This window comes from Chanodichthys erythropterus, chromosome 5 (genome assembly GCF_024489055.1).
Source record: "Chanodichthys erythropterus isolate Z2021 chromosome 5, ASM2448905v1, whole genome shotgun sequence".
NCBI lineage: Eukaryota > Metazoa > Chordata > Actinopteri > Cypriniformes > Xenocyprididae > Chanodichthys > Chanodichthys erythropterus.
Genome location: NC_090225.1, coordinates 693,910 through 716,144, shown reverse-complemented (window position 1 = coordinate 716,144; position 22,235 = coordinate 693,910). Strand labels below are relative to the sequence as shown.

The 22,235-nt window shown below is 41.1% G+C and overlaps 1 protein-coding gene across 2 annotated transcripts in view; it reads left to right on the top strand.

Moving 5' to 3' along the window:
• fgfr2 (fibroblast growth factor receptor 2) overlaps window positions 1–22,235 on the top strand; it is a 66,218-nt gene that overhangs the window by 20,881 nt on the left and 23,102 nt on the right. Inside the window, exons 7-11 of one of the 2 annotated variants that reach the window (XM_067385574.1) lie at window positions 2,627–2,817; window positions 3,806–3,950; window positions 6,519–6,715; window positions 8,698–8,837; window positions 18,148–18,269. In XM_067385574.1, the coding sequence (XP_067241675.1) occupies window positions 2,627–2,817; window positions 3,806–3,950; window positions 6,519–6,715; window positions 8,698–8,837; window positions 18,148–18,269 (795 nt within the window). Of the gene's footprint in view, window positions 1–2,626; window positions 2,818–3,058; window positions 3,198–3,805; window positions 3,951–6,518; window positions 6,716–8,697; window positions 8,838–18,147; window positions 18,270–22,235 lie in introns of both variants that reach the window. The other variant, XM_067385575.1, reaches the window with a different exon arrangement.

The window sequence follows — 22,235 nt, the reverse complement described above, 5'->3', positions numbered from 1 at the left end:
CATGCTTGTGTGTCTGTGTACATCGGGGTAACCAGGAGACGCATCAGAATTACAGGGCGAGAGTAATGTTGTGTTGTGAAGACAATGATGTGTGTGTTAGTAATGTGGTTTAGTCTGTTTAGTTTGTGATTTTTTTCTCTGGAAAAAGTGATTCGGTAGTTCTAACTTTATCTAAAGCAGGATTATTATAGTTAACCAAAACTAAAACATTTCTGTTACTTGAAATAAACGTTAACTGAAATAAAATATTAAAATAAACTTATTTTATTTCAGCCAAGGAAACATTTCTTATTTTTATTTAGTTTAACTTGATGTATTAAAATTACTAAAACTAACTATAATTTAAAATACTAGGCCTATATAGACATTCATAAAAATTACAGACACAAGAAAATTGCTAAAAATTAAGTCTAAAAATATAAAAATAAACACTTTTCAAACTAATAACAAATGAGTGCTGTCAAATTGATTAATCGCAACTAATCGCATCTAACAATAAAGTATGTAAATATATAATGTGTGTGTGTATGTGTGTGTGTATATACATATATATATATATATATATATATATATATATATATATATATATATAGACACAAGCTCACACACATATATTTACAAACTTTTATGTTAGATAATCATGATTAATCGCATTAAGTTACACATACTTAAAAGTTACACATAATTACAAACTTTTTCTTAGATCAGATTAATTGCATCTAATCGATTTGACAACACTATAAAAAGATAATATTATCTTAATTATACTAAAATAACCCTGCAAAGTGATTGTCCTAATAATAGGAAACTTCACTACCAAGTATTTTTAACTTATCATAACAAGTTTACTCATCGTTGTGGCATTTTGGGCAACAAAAATCATATCTGATCATATCTAAGTGGGAAAAGGGAATAAAAAACGAGAAGGTTCCTGATACACCAATGCTGCAGGAACCGCAGCTGATATGCGGTGGACACTGAACATCTGTCTTATTTCCCCCCCCACTTTGCCTTTCTTCATCTGTGTTTGTTCAGTCCTTATCTGCTGAGATAATGCTAATGTTTTGTGAAGTCTTAACAGCAGTCTGATATGACAGTAGGTGTGGTGATCTGAATGCCAAATGTTCACGTATACCTTCACTATCTTACTGCGCAAATTGGGCTGATTAATAATAAAGGTTTAGAAAAATTAAACCCACAAACAACTACACTGAAGAAATTATATATTAATGTTCTGTTCCAAAAGCTTGTAAGCTTCCTAACTAGACACGGGAATTGAAAGATTAGTGAGTAAATATTTTTTGCTTTACACGTCAATTTGGTGAAATCTTAGACAGAGCTGCATGTGTTCATTGGCAGAGAAGGCATTCCCAGAATGCAGTGTGAGCAGCAGCATTATCCAATGGAAGTGTGTCATCCAAGGAAATGTAGTAGATGTTATTCAGTACAACACCTCAATCTAAATAAAATCTCAGTCATTTGGAAGCAACATGCTAACATAGATTTTAAGTTATTGAGTCTCTTGTGCAGTTATTGTGAAGAGAGGTGGTTTTGTTGCACAAATAATTAAATGATCCTAGTGAAGCTGTTCAGAAAGAGCATTTCAAATCTCTTATGAGGTTTTATTTGTCTTAAAAGGTACCTGCCTATGTAGACACTAACAAAAGTTTGGAACTATGGTGTTGTGCTGTTGCGAGTGTTTGTTGTTAATGTTCAGTCAGAATCAAAATAGTACATACACTAATGTGGTACAGTGTTTTGAAAGAAATTAAAATACTTTTATTCAGCAAGAATGCATTAAACTGATCAAAAGTGACAGTAACAGCATTTATAATAGTGATGTCAGATCGATTAATTGCATATAACATACAACTTTGTATATATATATATATATATATATATATATATATATATATATGTATATATTTGTGTGTGTATATAAATATATATACATACATATATTGGTGCAAACTGATTAATTGCGATTAATCACATGTAACAAAAGTTAATATATACATACACATATATTAGTGCTGTCAGATCGATTAATTGCGATTAATCACATATAACACAAGTTTTTACTTGCACACATATATTAGTGCTGTCAAATCGATTAATTGCAATTAATCGCATACAACAAGTTTTTACTTGCACACATATTTTAGTGCTGTCAAATTGATTAATCACGATTAATCGCATATAACAAAAGTTTATTTATACATACACATATTAGTGCTGTCAAATCTATTAATCGTAAATAATAGCATATAACATACAAGTTTATATATACATGCACACATTAGTGCTGTCAAATCGATTAATCGCATCTAACATTCATTTCTGAAGGATCATGTGACACTAAAGACTGGAGTAATGATGCTGAAAATTCAGCTTTGATCACAGGAATAAATTACACGTTACTATATATTCACATAGAAAACAGCTGATTTACATTGTAATAATATTTCACAATATTCCTGTTTTTACTGAATTTTTGATCACATAAACACAGCCTTGGTGAGCATAAGAGACTTTTTAAGAGAAAAATGTAAACTTTTGAACGGTAGCATTGCCGTACATGGTAAATATTCGCATAACAATGCTCATTCTTCTTGGTTTTTATCAGAGCGCTCTCCTCACCGGCCCATCCTTCAGGCAGGCCTGCCGGCCAACATCACTGTTCATGTCGGAGGCGACGCAAGGTTCGTCTGTAAAGTTTACAGTGACGCTCAGCCTCACATCCAGTGGCTGCAGCACATTGTGAAGAACGGCAGCCGTTACGGTCCCGATGGACTTCCCTACGTCCGGGTGTTGAAGGTAGGCTTGGTTTTAATGTTCAAGAGAACCTAATTTGGGTCTTTTATTTTCAGATGTTTTTATGCAGCTGATTTCTTTTAGAAAGGAAAACACTCTTTACAGGAGATATCCCTGTTTTTCTTATGCCATTTAATGGGTGGTGCTCCCTCCCTTTCCGCTCTCCTAACCTTCCTAAAGAGTACGAGAGATTGTAACAGGTTCCCATATGTGTGTTTTTGTCCCTCGTTGCGGCACCCTCTAGCGCTCGGGCATAAACAGCTCGGACGTGGAAGTGCTCTTGCTCACCAATGTTACGGAAGAGGACTCTGGTGAATATACGTGCCGAGTGTCCAATTATATCGGTGAGGTCAGCCAGTCCGGTTGGCTCACTGTCCTTCCAGGTAAAACCAAGAACGAGACGTTGATCCCCCGGCGTTCCTTCCCCCTTCTGCTGGTGTTTTGGGTTGTTTTTTTGTCGTCCTGGTGATCCTGGGAGCCGTTGTGGTGTGGTCTGGTGTTTTATTTTCCTTATTTTTTTGGTGGATCTTTCCTGGTGCCCCTGCCATCCAGCCAATCAGCCATGGAAACAAGCCTTTGGTCTGTCATTGCCACTGCCTTCCTGTTCTGTTCTGTGTCAACTTCCCATGTCTGTTTTTCCCTTTCCTTTATCACTTTCCTTTATTTTCTCTCTTGGCGAAAGGCAGTGGCTTGTTTTCCATGTTTCTTCACTTGTGTTTGCATGAACCCTTGAGGATCTGATGGGTTCACTTGCGTTGGGATCTACGTTTATGGCGATTTTTTTTCCTGCTCTTCCTGTTTGACGATCTTCTCTAACAAAGTGGAACATCTACCATTTCTGTAATGCGTAGATGGGAAATACAGCATTGAACATCTCTTTTTCTCTTCTTGGTATTTTGGGTCTGATTTGTTTCTTTTCTTCTTTCTTCCCTCCCTCTTCCAACATCTCCATCTTCCTCTTCTCCTGCGTTTCCTCCTCTGTTTCTCTCAGACGGCAGGTGTGAACACTACGGACAAAGAGATCGAGGTGCTCTACCTGCCTAATGTAACTTTCGAGGATGCGGGCGAGTATACATGCTTGGCGGGTAACTCTATTGGGATCTCCTATCACACTGCTTGGTTGACGGTGCTTCCAGGTATACACTCGTCCTCTACTGCTTCTGTACACACACTTCCTTTATGTCGACGTCACGTTGGTTGATATCGACGTTCATTGAGAGGAAACCAGAGGCACTTGGGAAGGTGTTACTTTAGAGTTTTTGTTAATATTTATAATTTTTATAGATTCTGTTTTCACTTTAACCCTCTGGTGTTCTTCGGTCATTTTTTACTTTTTGATTTTTTTTTTTTTTTTCTTATAATTCTTTACTTTATCGGACTGGAACGAAACTTGTCAAAGCTATGTGAACGCACAAAAAATCATGGACCTCATTTGAAAAGGTTAAATGGTCCTGAAAAAAATAGTCACACGTGCTCCTCGCGGTCAAAAATGAGCGCATTGGAAATGAACGGGAAGCAAATTTCATCTAGTGGAAACTTTTGGTACTGCAGCCAAACAAAATCTTACTGAAAGCTCATTTTTTTGAGATATCAAGCTTAAATTTGGAACTTAACTTACAGTTTTAGAGTAAAATTTGCTTTGGAAAATATATATTGTATATTTTTATGAAAATAGTATTTTTGTGTATTTTTCGTAACAATAAACGTAAAATTCTATAACTTTTTTTTTAAGTTCACTTTTTTAAACATTTCACTTCAGCAATAATATGCCAAGTGTTGTCTTCGAAAAAGAGACCTAATTTAAGTCAGTGCTCTAAAGAATTCAAGATCTACCACAGTTTAAGTTGGAAAATTTAATTTCTATGCTTGAAAAGTGAATAAATGGATTATAACTACTGCATAAATATAATTTAGTACAATAAAATGCAACATATTAAAAAAAACATTATCGAGCTAAAATATAATACAATAATTTCATTGAAATAAAAAAAGAGCACAAAGAGCACCAGAGGGTTCGATTTAGTTAAAGTTTTAGTAATTTTGTTGTTAAGTTTTTGTCATTTTTTAATTTAATTTTATTAAACTAAAAGATAATGAGAAATGTTGATTATATATTTTATTTTGTTTCAGTTAAGGTTTATTTTGTTATAAGTTACATAATTTCTTTTAATGTTTTTAGTTTTAATTAACGATAATAACCCCAGCCATTTTTCTAAAAATTGTACATTCTTGATTGCTGAACATTTGTTCAGCTTTGTAATTTATTAATTTTTTCATCAGATGTAAGAGTTATGAAATAATCTTTAAAAATCTCTAAAACTGCACCCAAGTGTCTCGAAATCCTTGTTTTTTTTTTTTTTTTTATCCTCTTCCCAACTAACATTTTACTGGATGCATGTTTGGAACGACATGTTTTGAAAGAATAGTTCATCTGAAATTAAAATTATGTCATTATTTACTCACTTTCATGTTTTTTTATGACTGACTTTCTTCAGTGAAACGAGAAATTTTCCAGATAACGAAAGAACTTGTGCATGTGTGAATGAGAGAGGGGGAATATGTTCTTGCACAAAACTATTGTATGACTATATTTGGCACAAATCATATGAACTAATTTAATGCTAATATTCCTAAATTCTTTTTCAAAATCTCCCATAGTGTTTAATTGAAGAAAGAGTCAGATGGTTTTGCAATGACATGAGAGTGTTAATGATGATAAAATGTTGGTTTTTAGGTGAACTATTCTTAAAAGTCTTTAAGCTCTAATAACTGTTTTATTCTCTAAAGAAAGTCTAACCTTCTCAAATGCTGGACTTTCTTAGTTATTAGAGCCACTTCACAACCAGTGTGTGTTTGTGTGTGTGTGTTTGAGTGTGTGTTTAAATGTACATGTCCACAAATTTAGTGCAGGTTTAACTAAATATTAGTGAAATGTTTCGTAGTTTTTGAAACACAAGGGCTGTCTGTCATCATGCACAAGGCAGTGTCAAGTGCGCACACTAACATACATAATGCAACAGCGTGAACCTCACTGCATTTTAATAAGAGTCCATTTCCTGACAAGGAAACAGACCAAATCTTTGACCGCAAATGGCACCACTTACTGGTGTGCAGTCAGACAGACATGTGTGTGTGTGTGTGTGTGTGTGTGTGTGTGTGTGTGTGTGTGTGTGTGTGTGTGCGACTGTATCCGTGAAGTGTGTATTTCTGAAGGACCTCAAGTGTCAGGAAGTACTTCAATACTGTGGTCATATGCAAACCATTTTGTAAGCATGTGTACGTTCACAGTGTCAGGAAATATACTGTGATGGAAAGAAAGATCACCGAGGAGATCTCTTAAATATCTCTTAGATCACATGAACTGCTGTTCACATTACTGAAGTTGATATTTAAATGAAAAGTTTCCTGAACATCTAAATAAAATCTCTGTCAGAGTGTCTTTTAGTAGTTAAGGAAAGATATTTGTAGATGTTTTTATAGTTTGAGTCAGAGTTTGAAGTGAGTGAGTGTGTGTTCATCTTGTAAGTCACCTTCATCTTTTCCTCTTTTTCTGTCTTTGTTATCTTTGGTGTAACCTTAATGTCCTTCATAAGCATCTTAACACTGTGCCGTGTCCAACATTAAGGTTTCTGGTGCAACATTCATCAGGCGTGCCTTAGTTTGTTTCCTCACATCTTAGTCCGATCCTTCTCGCTGCTCTACAGCCGAGCCAGACGCCATCGAGACGGACTACCCTCCGGACTACGTGGAGATCGCCATCTACTGCATAGGCGTCTTTCTCATCGCATGTATGGTGGTGATCGTGGTGGTTTGCCGAATGAGGACGTCGGCTAAGAAGCCTGATTTCGGGAGTCAGCCGGCGGTGCACAAGCTGACCAAACAGATCCCTCTGCGGCGCCAGGTAACAGAAAGTAGATAAAGAGTTCCAGAAAACTTATACACACAAACACTCACACTAATATTAGAAGGATTTGTCTTTGAAATGTGTAGTTTGGTGGTTTTATGTTTAGTGATTTGAACCAACGTCTTATTTTAAAGTACGCTCTTTAGAGTTTAATATTGAACTCTAGATTTTAAAGAACACTTTATGCCAAAAAGGTTCTATATAAGGAGAAATGTCTTGCAATACACTTATTTTAATTTATTATCTTCTGATAAAGTATTACAAAATGCTTAATTTATAAAATGTAATAAAAATAGTAAATTAATTAAAATTATTATCAGAATTGTTAAAAGATAATTGAGACTGAAGTAATTGAGAAGATAATTATATAAATTATATTATATAAAAAAGTTTGAGATTGGTAAGATTTTTAATGTTTTTAAAAGAAGTTTTGTGTGCTTACAAAGGCTGCATTTATTTAATTAAAAATACAGTAAAAACAGTAATATTGTGAAATATTATTACAATTTAAAATAACAGTTTTCTATTTAAATATATAGTAAAATGTAATGTATTCTTGTGATCAAAGCTGAATTTATGATTAAAAATACAGTAAAAATGGTGAAATATTATTACAATTAAAAATAGCTGTTTACTATGTGAATATATAGTAAAGTATAATTTATTCCTGTGATCAAAGCTGAATTTATTTGATTAAAAATACAGTAAAAATTTTGAAAAATTATTTCAATGTAAATCATCTGTTTTCTATGTGAATATATAGTAAAGTGTAATTTATTCCGGTGATCAAAGCTGAATTTATGATTAAAAATACAGTAAAAATTGTGAAAAATTATTTCAATGTAAATCATCTGTTTTCTATGTGAATATATAGTAAAGTGTAATTTATTCTTGTGATCAATGCTGAATTTATGATTAAAAATACAGTAAAAATTGTGAAATATTATTACAATGGAAAATAGCTGTTTTCTATGTGAATATATAGTAAAGTTTAATTTATTTCTGTGATCAAAGCTGAATTTTCAGCATCATTACTCCAGTCTTCAGTGTCACATGATCCTTCAGAAATCATTCTGATATGATGATTTGCTGCTCAAGAAACGTTTATTGTGTACAATATATTTTTTTAGGATTCTTTGATGAAAAGAACAGTGTTTATTTGTAACATTATAAACGTCTTTACTGTCACTTTTGATCGATTTAATGCAATCTTGCTATTAATTTCTTTCCAAACAAAATAAAAATAAAAATACTTACTGACCCCAAAAGCTTTCTATTTCAGAAAAATAATGTGGAAAAAACCTGTTTTCAACATTGATAATAATCATAAATGTTTCTTGAGTAGCAAATCATCATATTAGAATGATTTCTGAAGGATCATGTGACACTGAAGACTGGAGTAATGATGCTGAAAATTCAGCTTTGATCACAGGATATTAATTATTTCATACAATATATTCAAATAGAAAACAGTTATTTTAAATTGTAACAATATTTCACAATATTACTGTTTTTACTGTATTTTTAATTAAATAAATGCAGCCCTGGTGAGCAGATGAAAAATCTTACTGATCCAAACCTTTGAGCTGAATGAAAGTGTTCCAGTATTCTAGTTTTTAAAAGTTTGTTAATTTCAGTTTTGTACAGTGGTGATTTATTAGATGTTGTATTTTACTGAATAACATGTCAAGTTCTTTTGTTGAGAAGTTGAAGGTATTGAAAATGGTGGTAAGTTGGAAACATTCTTTAAAACCATGAAATTTCTTACATATTCTTAAATTTATGAACTGCATGGCTTTTAGGTAAAGTTACTTCAATACAGCCTGATACTTTTGATTTTATGCTATAATTTGTATAATGTCTCAGTCACAGATTACAGTAATGATGATGTTAAGGCACACACACACATACAGCTGTTAATAGTAAATGACTCCGTCTCCAAGACTCAGGTGATCAGCCATCCGTCTTTCCCTTTACAGGTGTCCTCTGACTCCAGCTCCTCCATGAGCTCTAGCACGCCATTGGTCAGAATCACCACTCGCCGTAGCTCCGCCCACGATGACCCCATCCCAGAGTATGACCTCCCCGAGGATCCGCGCTGGGAGTTCTCAAGAGACAAGTGAGCATTTATTAAATTCAAAGTGTAATCTTGCATCTTTTTCACTCATAAATCATTCTTATACACTCACAACCCCATTACGTCTAATTATTAACCTGTGACTTATGCAGGCGCGACGTACAATCAATCATTCACAACACATTTTTCCATTATTAGACCATCATTCTTGCAGAAATCAAATTTGTCATATTTTTCTGGAAGATATGAGCAGCTGTTTTGTTAGCATCACATGTTCTGAACCAGAAAAACTCAGACTCGCAGATTAATGTTTAATTGTCATGCTTAATATTTACGGAATGCTTCCGGCATCACTTGGAGATTTACAATGGATCGTGTTGCCAAATCCTTACAGATTTCTAATTAATGACTAAGAAAGCCTGTTTAAGCAATCTGTGACTAACATGGTGGTTTAAAAGGTACTTTGATTGTCTCGAGGATGATTTGTAAGCAGTTTGAGAGTTTAACATGCTATTATTCAACTCCAAACTATAACCAAGTCTTTATTTATTAAATTAATCGTGGAAACTCAACAAATGCATGCAGAGTTACTCATTTTATTTTTGCAGGATTATTAACACCATCATGCAGTGGATAACAGTCCTTACGTGCATGATAAATAATGGTAATTCTATAGGTGAAGGGAAGCACCGTTTCATGGAATTTTTTAACTTCCCACCCACTACAGGAATTGTTGCTCTTGGGCAGACGAGCTAAGACTTGTTTTTTTTGCGAGGAACGCAATATCTAGGAAAGACAAGATTTGTTAGAAACCATTTACTTGATATTAGCCAAACTTAAGTTATAAAGTTAAGCTATTAACTCTCTCTGTCTCTCTGCTGTCTTCATCCCTCATGACGAGCCCCAGGGCACATGCCATGCCGAAGACTGAGGAATGTTAGCGTTCGCGGTCGGCATGGAGGATAAACATAACATTGATTATCTGTGGTGGGCTGGAGTAGACAGAGGCCGCCATTGACCGTACGGCACAGAGGGGGATTGTGTTATCATAGCCACAGATCGGCCCCGGGCCCCGCTGCGGGTGTGAATGTTTACATAGCCCAGTGGTGGAGGGGCCGAGGACAGACCCAGCACCTGTCAATCAAAGGGTGACTGAGGGCCAATGGCAGGGCAAGAGGTCGAATGTCACAGTTGCCGTGAGGGATGAAGATGAAGTGTGTGTGGTTGTGTTTTTATGTGTTTATTTCCAAACTTGATCTAATTAGGGAACGAATTTGCTGGAAAATGCCATTGAAAGTTGGATAAATCAGATGAAATCTCATTTCTCAAAAGGATAGGTGGTTCATAAATATAATAAATATGTTTCAAATCTATGTCCTTGCAAAAAGTACCTAGTTTTTGTTGAAGGGAGCATGACATGAATTTTATTTGCATTATTTTAACATGTTCCACTTGTAATGTTAAAGGATTAGTTCACTTCAGAATTAAAATTTCCTGATATTTGCTCACCCCCATGTTTTCTAAGTAGAAAAGAAACGTCTCGGTTACAAAGGTAACCCTCGTTCCATGAAGGAGGGAACGGAGACGTACGTCGGACAGACCGACGAATAGGAATCTCGCTAGAGAGGCCAATCTACTTCGAGTGTAACTAAACGAGCCAATGCACATTGGCATGCAATCATATGCATCAGCTGCTCGCCTCGCAGCGCGGGTATATAATGAGCAGCAGGTGCGTTGCATCTTCAGGTTTTCGCTGAGGAGCCGAACCGGATAGGCGGCAGCATCAGCGGGGTACAGCGACTGTGGCGACGGGACGTACGTCTCCGTTCCCTCCTTCAGGGAACGAGGGTTACCTTTGTAACCGAGACGTTCCCATTCAGTCGGTCACGTTCGACGTACGTCGGACAGACCGACGAATAGGAATCCCTACCAAAGCGCCACAGGAGCTGCCCCCTTCCAGCGCTCTGTTGCAAGCCACCTGAACCCCCTTGCCTGAGGATGGTGGGACAGGGCTAACACATAGAGAGTCGATCACTGCTGTTCCCCAAAACCCATTCAGTGAGACTATTGGATAACGCTGGGAAAGCGTACCCTTCGCTGGGAAAGGAACGCTGCGGAAGCCACATCCTTCCCCGAAGGAGTTATGTGGAGAAGTACATATGGACTAACCCTGTAGGGCTGTGCTACATATGGAAGAGCTGGGGTGACTCCAACCCGATGAAGGGTAGGTTCTCCCAGAGGGAAAGACACGGGCTTCGTTTAGGAGCAACCGTGGAACCAACCATATGGGATCCCCGTAGGGTCACACATATGGAACCCAGCCTAAACCCGGTTCTCAAGGATACAACGGAGTATAGGCCTGGCGCCAGACGCTCCGCCACGTCGGCTGCCGAAGGGATATCGGAGGACTCGACAGGGTCTGCCTTGTAGGGACTCTCTGGAGAAAAGAAGCGCATGTAGCGCAGCAAGCCGACACTAAGCCGGGGCCTCTCCGTGCCTCTGACCTGTGGCGAGAACATGGGAGGAGACCGGCTCGACACGAAGGCTATAGTATCTAGCGAACGTGTTAGGTGTCGCCCAGCCCGCAGCTCTACAAATGTCTGTCAGCGAGGCGCCACGAGCCAGCGCCCAGGAGGATGCGACACCTCTCGTGGAGTGAGCATGCAACCTGAGCGGGCAGGGCACACCCTGAGCTTGGTAAGCCAGGGCGATGGCATCCACTATCCAGTGGGCCATCCTCTGCTTGGAGACAGCCTTTCCCTTCTGCTGGCCTCCATAACAGACAAGAGCTGGTCTGAGGTCCTGAGGCTTTAGGTTCTGTCTATGTACAGTCGCAAAGCGCGGACTGGACAGAGTAAAGCCAGGGCTGGGTCTGCCTCCTCCGAGGGCAGCGCTTGCAGGCTCACCACCTGGTCCCTGAAGGGAGTGGTAGGAACCTTGGGCACATAGCCAGGCCGGGGTCTTAGTACCACGTGGCTATCACCCGGCCCGAACTCCAGGCACGATTCGTCGACCGAAAATGACTGCAGGTCCCCTACCCTCTTGATGGAGGCCAATGCCACCAGCAGCAAAGTCTTCATAGACAGAATCTTTAAGTCTGCTGACAGCAAAGGCTCAAAGGGAGCAATCTGAAGTGCTCTCAGCACCAGAGTGAGGTCCCAAGAGGGTATGGAGAGGGGACGAGAAGGATTTAACCGTCTCGCCCCCCTAAGGAACCTGATGACCAGGTCGTGCTGACCAACAGATTTGCCATCTAAGTGGTCGTGGTAAGCGGATATAGCAGCAGTATGGACTTTTGAGGGTGGAGGGGGACAGCCTACGCTCCAACCCTACTGCAAGAAGGAAAGCACGACTCTGATCGAGCATCTTCGGGGGTCTTCCCGGCGAGAAGAGCACCACTCGACGAACAGGTTCCACTTTGGAGGCGTAAGCACGTCTCGTAGACAGTGCGCGTGCCGAAGTGATGGTGTTAAGTACCTCAGGGGGTAAGTCACCTAGAACCTCCGCATCCCGTCCAAGGGACCAGACATGGAGTTTCCAGAGGTCTGGACGCGGGTGCCAAAGAGTGCCCCGTCTCTGAGAAAGAAGGTCTTTCCTCAGAGGGATGGGCCAGGGAGGGGCTGTCGCGAGGAGTGAGAGTTCTGGGAACCAGGTCCGGTTGGGCCAGTAAGGCGCAACTAACAAGACCTGCTCCTCGTCCTCCCTGACTTTGCACAGGGTCTGTGCAAGTAGGCTCACTGGGGGAAACGCATATTTGCGCAGGCCCCGGGGCCAGCTGTGAGCCAGTGCATCTGTCCCGAGTGTCCCCTCGGTCAGAGAGTAAAACAACTGGCAGTGGGAGGTTTCTGGTGAGGCAAACAGGTCTACCTGAGCCTTTCCGAATTCTCTCCAGATCAGCTGAACCACCTGGGGGTGGAGTCGCCACTCTCCTGGCAGCGCAGCTCGTGATAGCTCGTCGGCCACACGGTTGAGCACACCGGAGACATGAATGGCGCGAAGCGACCTCAGATGCTTCCGACTCCACAGGAGGAGATGGCGGGCGAGTTGTGACATGCGACGGGAGCGTAGACCACCTTGACGGTTGATGTACGCAACGGTCGCAGTGTTGTCCATACGGACCAGTACATGCTTGCCCTGAAGCAGGCCTTTGAGGCGGCTCAGAGCAAGGCGTACTGCCAGCAACTCTAGGCAATTGATGTGCCAATGCAGATGGGGTCCCGTCCAAACCCCTGAGACTGCATGCCCGTATTACGTGGCACCCCAGCCGGTGGCAGAAGCATCTGTGAACACCACAGCATGCCGGGACACCTGTTCTAGGGGCACTCCTGCCCGAAGAAACAAGGGGTCCGACCACGGACTGAAGGTTCGGCGGCACTCCTGAGTGATTGGCACCCGGAATGTGCCGCGCTGCCACGCCCATCTCGGGACTCGGCCGTGAAGCCAGTGCTGAAGCGGTCTCATATGAAGCAGACCGAGCGGTGTTACAGCCGCAGCAGCCGCCATATGCCCCAGGAGCCTCTGAAAGAACTTCAGTGGGACCGCTGTCCTGCCATTGAATGTATTCAGGCAGTTCAACACTGACCGAGCACGTTCCTCTGTGAGGCGTGCTATCTGCTCGACCGAATCCAACTCCATACCGAGAAAAGAGATCCTCTGCACCGGGGCAAGTTTGCTCTTTTCCCAGTTGACCTGAAGCCCCAACTGGCTGAGGTGTCTGAGCACCAAATCCCTGTGTTTGCACAACTGATCCCGGGACTGTGCTAGAATGAGCCAGTCGTCGAGATAGTTGAGAATGCGAACACCCCGTTCTCTCATGGGAACAAGGGCTCCCTCCACGACTTTCGTGAAGACGCGGGGAGACAGGGCCAGCCCGAAGGGTAGGACTCTGTACTGATATGCTCGACCTTCGAACGCGAATCTCAGGAATGGCCTGTGTCGCGGAAGAATTGAAACATGGAAGTACGCGTCCTTCAGGTCAATCGCTGCAAACCAATCTCGGGGACGGATGCACTCGAAAATGCGTTTCTGCGTGAGCATTTTGAATGGTAGCTTGTGGAGGCTCCGATTCAAAACTCGCAGGTCCAAGATCGGTCGTAACCCGCCGCTTTTCCTGGGTACAATGAAGTAGGGGCTGTAGAACCCCGACCTCAAATCGGCTGGAGGGACCGGCTCTATCGCGTCCTTCGCCAGTAGGACTGCGATCTCCGCACGCAGGACAGGGGCATCGGCATCTTTCACTGTAGTGAAGAGGACGTCCCTGAACTTGGGGGGGGGGGAGCCGGGCGAACTGAATCGCAAAGCCGACCCTGATGGTCCGAAGGAGCCAGCGAGACGGACTGGGGAGCGCTAACCCGGCTCGCAGAGACCGTACAAGCAGGACCAAAGGGACCACCGGTGTACCCGCAGCAGGGCAGCGAGGTGGAACACAGGGACGCGGCTCGGGGGGCTCTCTTTGTGAGGCGGCCCGAAGCGGCGTCACAGTGTGCTAGGCAACACTTACCTGGCTCCACGGATGGACAGAGGGAGCAGTCGAGGCTTTGGCTGCCCGCTGCTCGCTGCTGTCCGCTGGCGACAGAAGAGGGGGATGAGAGTGGTGAGGTTTTTCTCCTCCCACTGCTCTCCAAACCCTCTTCAGACCTGGAAATGGAGGAACTGCTCTTTAAAATTTGGGTACCGCTGCCTCTTGGGTCAGTGGCGGAACAGAAACAAACCCAATAAAGGATTTACCACCTGGCCCTCCTCCAGGGGTGGAAGAGCAGCCCCACCCATCTCTGGGTCGCCCGACTCAGGGGTGATTCTCACCAACCAGTTAAACAGCTGCAGAGACGGGAGGCGTCATCTCCCCGCAATGGATACAGCAGAGCCTGCTGGGCCGGAGTTTCTTGCAGGGGACGACACCCTTGGCGACGAGCAGACTGAGGGGCGGCCCAAGAGGAACTCAATGGTTTGTCATGGGAAGCTCCCCTATCCGCTACTAACTGAGGAGAACCGCTGGGCTCAGTCCTCGACAGTGTCACCGAAAGGCCACCTCGTAAGATGGGAGCATTGAGAAAGCATTTAGCTTGACAACCTCTCACACCTCACAAGGTAAGCCAGGGGGCACTTCTGGACCACGGAGGTGGACATCGTCTGGCTGAGGGCCTGCGCCGTGACTTTGATCACGGTAGTCAACAAGCGCAGCTCAACCCCAGCACAGAACTACCCTCATGCAAAAAGAGTGCCTTGGCCTCACATGCAGGGTGGGTGTGGTCTGTGTACAGCCACCCCATCCAAGAGGGTAGTGAGAGAGGAAAAACTTATGCAGATTGGCACCTTTGGCATTCCATATTTATGGCACCAATATACCCCCATACTGCCAAGTTTTCCATGCACATCTGGAAGACCCAGGAAAGCATGGCTGTAAACTCTGAATCTGAGTCAGCATAAGCACACACCATTACAGTGGGCAGCGTCACCCTCATTTCCAGAGCATAACAGCACTCTCTCCGATGCTGCAATCGACGTCTGTCCCTCAGCTGGAGCTCTGAATGAAATGCTAGGTTCCCCTATGAAAAGGACCAGCAATCCAATCCAGAAACTGCACAGCTTGCAATGCGCTAGAGAGGGAGGGGCCCTAGGGGGTTGGTTCCCCGAAGGAACCCCTCAACCTCATGTCACCCAAGCCATATCAGCAAAGTAGACCTCTTCTGGTGCACCAGAGAGGGCGCTACAATGGAGATTACGCAAGGGAACCGCGCATCTAGAGCGCCGAGCGAGCGCTGGGTTGCCGTGACAACCCGCGCTGCAGCCCGGCAGCTCGACGGCACACGACACGCAGAGGAGCGAGAGGTTTGCTCTCGCTGATCTCCGCGGTCTCCCAGAGTGTCGGGCAGAGCCGCGGCTGTGCTTTTACACACAAGCGGCAGCTGGCCAACAACAGAGGGGACTCAAGCTTCCCGGAGAAAGAAGAGTCACGACCGGCGTGTCGACGTGATCATGTTCTCATATGAAAACATGAACACCCACGAACATCATTTCAGCACGCGCCCAGACATGCGAAACGGTGATCGTCAGTGAGGACAGGAACGATCGCATCCAGAAACACAAGTAGGATGTCGTCTTTAAAAAGACGCGAATCTACTTGTGTAAGCTCTTTCAGGGACTTTACTCTTTTAGAAGTGCTGAAGCACGCAGGGGAACGGCCACCGCAACACAGACAGGGATTGTGTGCAGCCTGTCATGTGCTTTCTCTCTCTTTGAAGGCGCTCACTCTTACCAACCGTAAAAACGGCTTTTCAGCGCTCAAAAGCGCACCGTACCGGCCGTGAGAACAGCCTTCTGACGCTGTCAAACAGCTATTTGCTCAAAAACGGCAAACGAAACAGAAAAAGAGAGGACGTCGACCCCGCTGCTGTGCTGTTCGCCCGCACTCGGAAAAAAAGAGAAGTTCAACCAAAAGCTTGACTCGTCTTCTAGCAGACACTCGCTTGCAGAGAACAGGAACAAACACCGTTCGGCTCCGAAGCGAAAAGCTGAAGATGCAACGCACCTGCTGCTCATTATATACCCGCGCTGCGAGGCGAGCAGCTGATGCATATGATTGCATGCCAATGTGCATTGGCTCGTTTAGTTACACTCGAAGTAGATTGGCCTCTCTAGCGAGATTCCTATTCGTCGGTCTGTCCGACGTACGTCGAACGTGACCGACTGAATGGGAATGAAGGTTTTTGAGGGAAAACATTCCAGGATTTTTCTCCATATAGTGGACTTCACTGGGGTTCAACGGGTTGAAGGTCCAAATGTTTCAGTGCAGCTTCAAAGAGCTCTACATGATCCCAGACGAGGATGCGTGAAGTGGACGCTAGTGCAAGACGAGCATTTGTGGTTAAAAAGTATATAATTGTTATTTTTTTTTTAGAAAATGTCCGATGGTTTCTCTAGATAAGACTCTTATTCCTCGTCTGGGATCATGTAGAGCTCTTTGAAGCTGCACTGAAACTGACATTTGGACCTTCAACCCGTTGAACTCCAGTGAAGTCCACTATATGGAGAAAAATCCTGGAATGTTTTCCTCAAAAACCTTCTGAAGAAAGAAAGACATGAACATCTTAGATGACATGGAGGAGAGTAAATTATCAGGAAATTCATTAATCTTTCAAAAAAAGTTTCTTTGCGACTCTCCATTGCACTGTGCCTCATTTACAAAATCTGCTGTCAAATGCTCCGAACAAACATAATCCTCCGATGTGATTCGTGCAATGTTAAAATAAACCATCCACTTGCTCCTGATGCTGAGATCCTTCAAAATCTGAACAGAGACACAAACCAGCTGTTTAAACTGGACGCATCAAAGCGGATGTTCGTTCACTCTTCCATTTGTCCTGTTGTCGACAGACTCAAGCGTGTGGAGTATGTCAGAAACTGAACACACATCTACTGTATCAGTGTAGACATCATCAGTGAATTTAATGACTGCTATCCAGTGTATGCAAATGTCAGCAACTAAATGGCAGTGGGCGGGGCCTATGATGCAATGATGTATAACTATTGGTCAGTGTCTTGCTCTGGAGGCAGTCATATGCAAATGTTTTGCCCCTGTGATGTTACAAAATCAGAAAAAAACAAGCCCTTTTTGGAGCTTGATTAAATAAATGCTTTGTTTGAGGAGGGCGTTTTTAAGCTATGAATCTTGCAGAATGATTTAATAATATAAAGACCTCTTATATGTCAAAAGATCAAACACTGTAAAATCGTAATAAAATAATATGGACTGTTTCGGCAATGACTTTATTATTGGCATTAGTTCTAGGACTACTTGTTTGGTTGAACAATGCATTTTTTTTTGTTCGATGTAATACACTTTACCCCTTTAAAAAAAGGTGGGCGTCTCCTAATTGATGTCTAAGTTACAACACTCTCTTAATACATGCTCTAATTTTTTTTGCACTTGACCAGAGCACGCTAGTCAAGTGTTAACCCTGGTATCCATCCCTCTCTTACACACTCTAAGAAAGTCTCTAAATCCCCAAAGGCATATTGTTACTCACCCCAGAGGAGCGTAACTCTAGATCTCCCAGCCAGACATTCAGCTGTCACACTCGCTAATGTCTAATGTAAGCTTTGCAACGGAAGGCAAAGGGCATCCACTTAACACCTACGAGTTACGTAAACACAACAGAGCAACACATGCACTCGCAACGGTAAATGTCGCGAATGCTTGCGTTTAGAGATTGTTTATCGTTGTCTCCAAACCTAGATTTAATTGCATCTGGTGACTGAAAATGTCTGGATGGATTGCAATGGGCATAAATAACTTCTATCAAGAGCGTTGAGTTTCTCTGTAATGTTTGTGGTCTTTGGTTTGTTTGTGCAGGTTAACTCTGGGTAAACCTCTTGGTGAGGGCTGCTTTGGGCAGGTTGTGATGGCTGAAGCTCTTGGCATCGACAAGGACAAACCTAAAGAGGCCGTGACGGTGGCTGTCAAGATGCTGAAAGGTAAATGTTTCTACATGAGTAAAATTGCACCCTGTTGAGCGTCCTCGGTCAACATTTACTCTTAGTTTGAACAGTATCTGAAGGTTTTTATTCATCCAGGCCTTTGCAGAATTTGTGTTCGGGCCATTTTTGCATTTAATTTAATTTATTTGAAAACATTTCACCGCTAATGGCTTCATCAGATGTGGGATGGTGGGAATTACTTGACATTTAACCTCATCGGCTCATAAATTGATGTGGGCGTCACCTTTCAAATGGTTCGAATTGCTTTTTACAAGGGAGCTGCCTCTCCGATGCTGTGAATCACAAAACTACTGGTTCAGATATGGATGGTACACGAGTGAAAGATCAAAGCCCGGCAGATACAGGCTACAAATCACACCAGCTCAGCAGACGGATAAAATTCACATGTGATATTCTACAGACCGCCACTTTTACACTGTTTTATGCAGTTAAGTGTTCGAAGACGAAGGGATGCAAAACATGTCAAGAAATCTCTAATAGCGTGTGCCTGCCCAGACGAGGCATTTGCTAAAACAGCTAAAAAGTCTTTCAAAAACACCAGACGGACAGACAGAGCACCACACAGACAGAATAATATTGTCATATGAACCACATGAGGCTAAAATATCAGTGAAAACCTGGACATTTTTCAACAGAAACAGTGGTGTTATGATCCCAGCAACACGCAAAGACAACTCACTGAAGCATCATCATGTCCTAACACTTGTTTATAACCATTTATGATTCATAACGTCAGGGATTCATATATAAATTTATATACTGACCATCTGCCATCTTGTAATTGTAATAATTAATATATTTTATTTAATTTTATATATATATATATATATATATATATATATATATATATATATATATAAATATATATAATATTCAAATTAAATGGAATACATATAGTTTAATTAGAATATTAAATAGTAAAAATAAGTATATATATATATATATATATATATAGCTGTAGATATCAGTATCGGATTTAATCAATTAAATAATTCATATATATATATATATATATATATATATATATATATATATATATGTTTAATTAGAATAATAAAAAGTAAAAATGACATATATATATGTATATGTGTATATATATATATATATATATATATATATACACATATACACACACATAGTATGCTAATTATACTTTATAATTATTAATTGTACATTGAATTAATTTAAACTGTTTTACACCTCATTACTTATGTAGTTTTTCATTTATATATTTTTATATTTACTTCTATTAATACCTTCTATTTGTACTTTAACAATTACTTTTTGTAATATTTTAGACATAATAAATGTGATTGTATATTGATGTCTATTTGGAGGCGTCTGGGCACATTTATCACAAATCGGCCAAATATCAAAATATTAAAAAATCCAAATTGATATTAAAGCTACTTGAAATAAGCTAAAGCTGCTTTTCCACCGAAATTACCTGGAATAATTTGTCCCAGGAAGTTTTTTCCCCCAGATCTGTTGCTGTCTGTGTTTCCATCGCAGTCTAAAGAAATTCAGCTGGATTTTGTTCTCCGCATTTAAGCTTAATGCATTTTTTAAACTCTGTTGTTGATTTGAAAAGCAAACTACTGTTACTGCACCGCAACAGACTTGTAAAAATGGAAATAAAATGCTGAGTGAACTCAACCAATCAGCATGTTCAGCGACTAAGTCCCACCCCTGAAAGTTCCTGAACTTTGAAAAAGTACTACCTCGTGAGCAGGGACTTTCTGAGGGGGAACAGCTTAAGAGTGTTTTAACTGGTTACACATTTACAGTTGAGTAAAAACTAAGAAATGAACCAGACTAGTTAATGCATATGATCTGAGAATGTGCATACGTTGAGACGGGGAGAAAGTGTGAGACGAGGTCTTTACTGTAGAGGCCTGCGCAGGGTTATTTGTTGGTGCTGAGTGATGCTGGTAGAGCTCGGGTCAAGAGGCCGCATAGCTGACCCGGCGCTCTCCAGCTGCACGGCTCTCGCTCTTCACCTGCACAAAGAAAGACCCTCACACTGAAAGAAAGAAAAGAGAGTGGGGGAGGGAGCGAGCGTCTCAAAAGAAGTTTTAAAAGATGGAGAGCGGGCTGAGGGGGCAGGGCTGCGCCGGAGAAAACACTTGAAACAAGAGCCCGTTCACTGCTTACACCTGGCTTAATTACTGGAACCTGAAAAACATTTAGAAACTTAAAGAAATGTACGTCCTGCCACGCAAATCAGTTTTTTTAGAGAAACGTTCGTGATTCTAGTGTGGAGTGCACAGCATTCTTAGGAGAAGAAACTGGAGTAAGATAAGACAGGAATGGCGGTCAGTGGATTGTGTCAGGTTCGCTCCAGTGGTCAGCAGGCAGATAATGAAAAGGCGACTGTCTCTAAGGTAATTACTCTAAATGGAAGAAACGCTTTTTAATTGTGAGGCAATGAAAGGAGAGCTGTGTGGCGGCTCTTCAGTGAAACACTAAACCACACAGACAGACAGTTACACTGGGACACAGTCTGGCCAACCCACTCATACAGGGATCTTACTTTTGCTTTATGTGTAATGTGCATATATATGAATATCATTTACTACAGTATACATGCAGAACACTGAGCAGAAGTGCATTGCATTGACCTTTCATTTTTGGATTTAAAGGGTTAGTGCACCCAAAAGTGAAAATTCTGTCATTAATTACTCGTGCCGTTCCACACCCGTAAGACCTTCATTCATCTTCAGAACACAAATTAAGATATTTTTGATGAAATCTGATGGCTCCGTGAGGCCTGAGCAATGACATTTCCTCTCTCAAGATCCATTAATGTACTAAAAACATATTTAAATCAGTTCATGTGAGTACAGTGGTTCAATATTAATATTATAAAGAGGCGAGAATATTTTTGGTGCGCCAAAAATAAAATAATATCTAGTGATGGCCGATTTCAAAACACTACTTTAGAGATTTATGAATCTTTTGTGTCGAATCAGTGATTCAGATCGCGTACCGAACTGCTAAAATCACGTGACTTTGGTGCTCCGAACCGCTGATTCGATTCATAACGCTCTGAATCGTCCTGAAGCAGTGTTTTGAAATCGCCCATCACTAAATAAGTCTTTATTTAGTTTTTTTGGCGCACCAAAAATATTCTCGTGGCTTTATAATATTAATATTGAACTACTGTACTCACATGACCTGATTTAAATATGTTTTTAGTACATTAATGGATCTTGAGAGAGGAAATGTCATTGCTCAGGCCTCACGGAGCCATCGGATTTCATCAAAAATATCTTAATTTGTGTTCTGAAGATCTTACAGGTGTGGAACGACATGAGGGTGAGTAATTAATGACATTATTTTCATTTTTGAGTGAACTAACCCTTTAACTGCCAAATTTTAAGATATTATTACTGAAAAAAAAAAAATAATTAAAATACAAAATAAACATTTTTAGATCATACCGTCACCATTTTGTGTATTTAATCTAAGATAATGTCAGAAAATTATGGAGTGCCACAATGCTCCGTGTTATTTTCAATATATATGCTGATACTTGGTAATATTATAAGAAAACATGGAATTAGTAATGCAGATGATACTCAGTTATATATTTCAACACGGCCAGATGAGGTCTCCGAATTATCCGAACTGGCAGAGTGTGTTAAAGATATAAAATATTGGATGACCAGTAATTTTCTTCTGTTAAATTCAGATAAGACTGATATATTCCCAAAACCCTTTTCACAGAATATCTTAAAGTACAATTTTCATTTAGAAGAATATACTGTTACTTCATCCTATTAGCTAGAGACCTGGTGTTATATTAAACTGCAACTTGTTTCATATGTTACAAAAACAAAAAGTGATGCATTTTCTGTAAAGCTGCTTTGAAACGATATTGTAAAAATCTCTATACAAATAAATGTGAATTTCCCAGTTTAAGACACCATTCCATTCTGA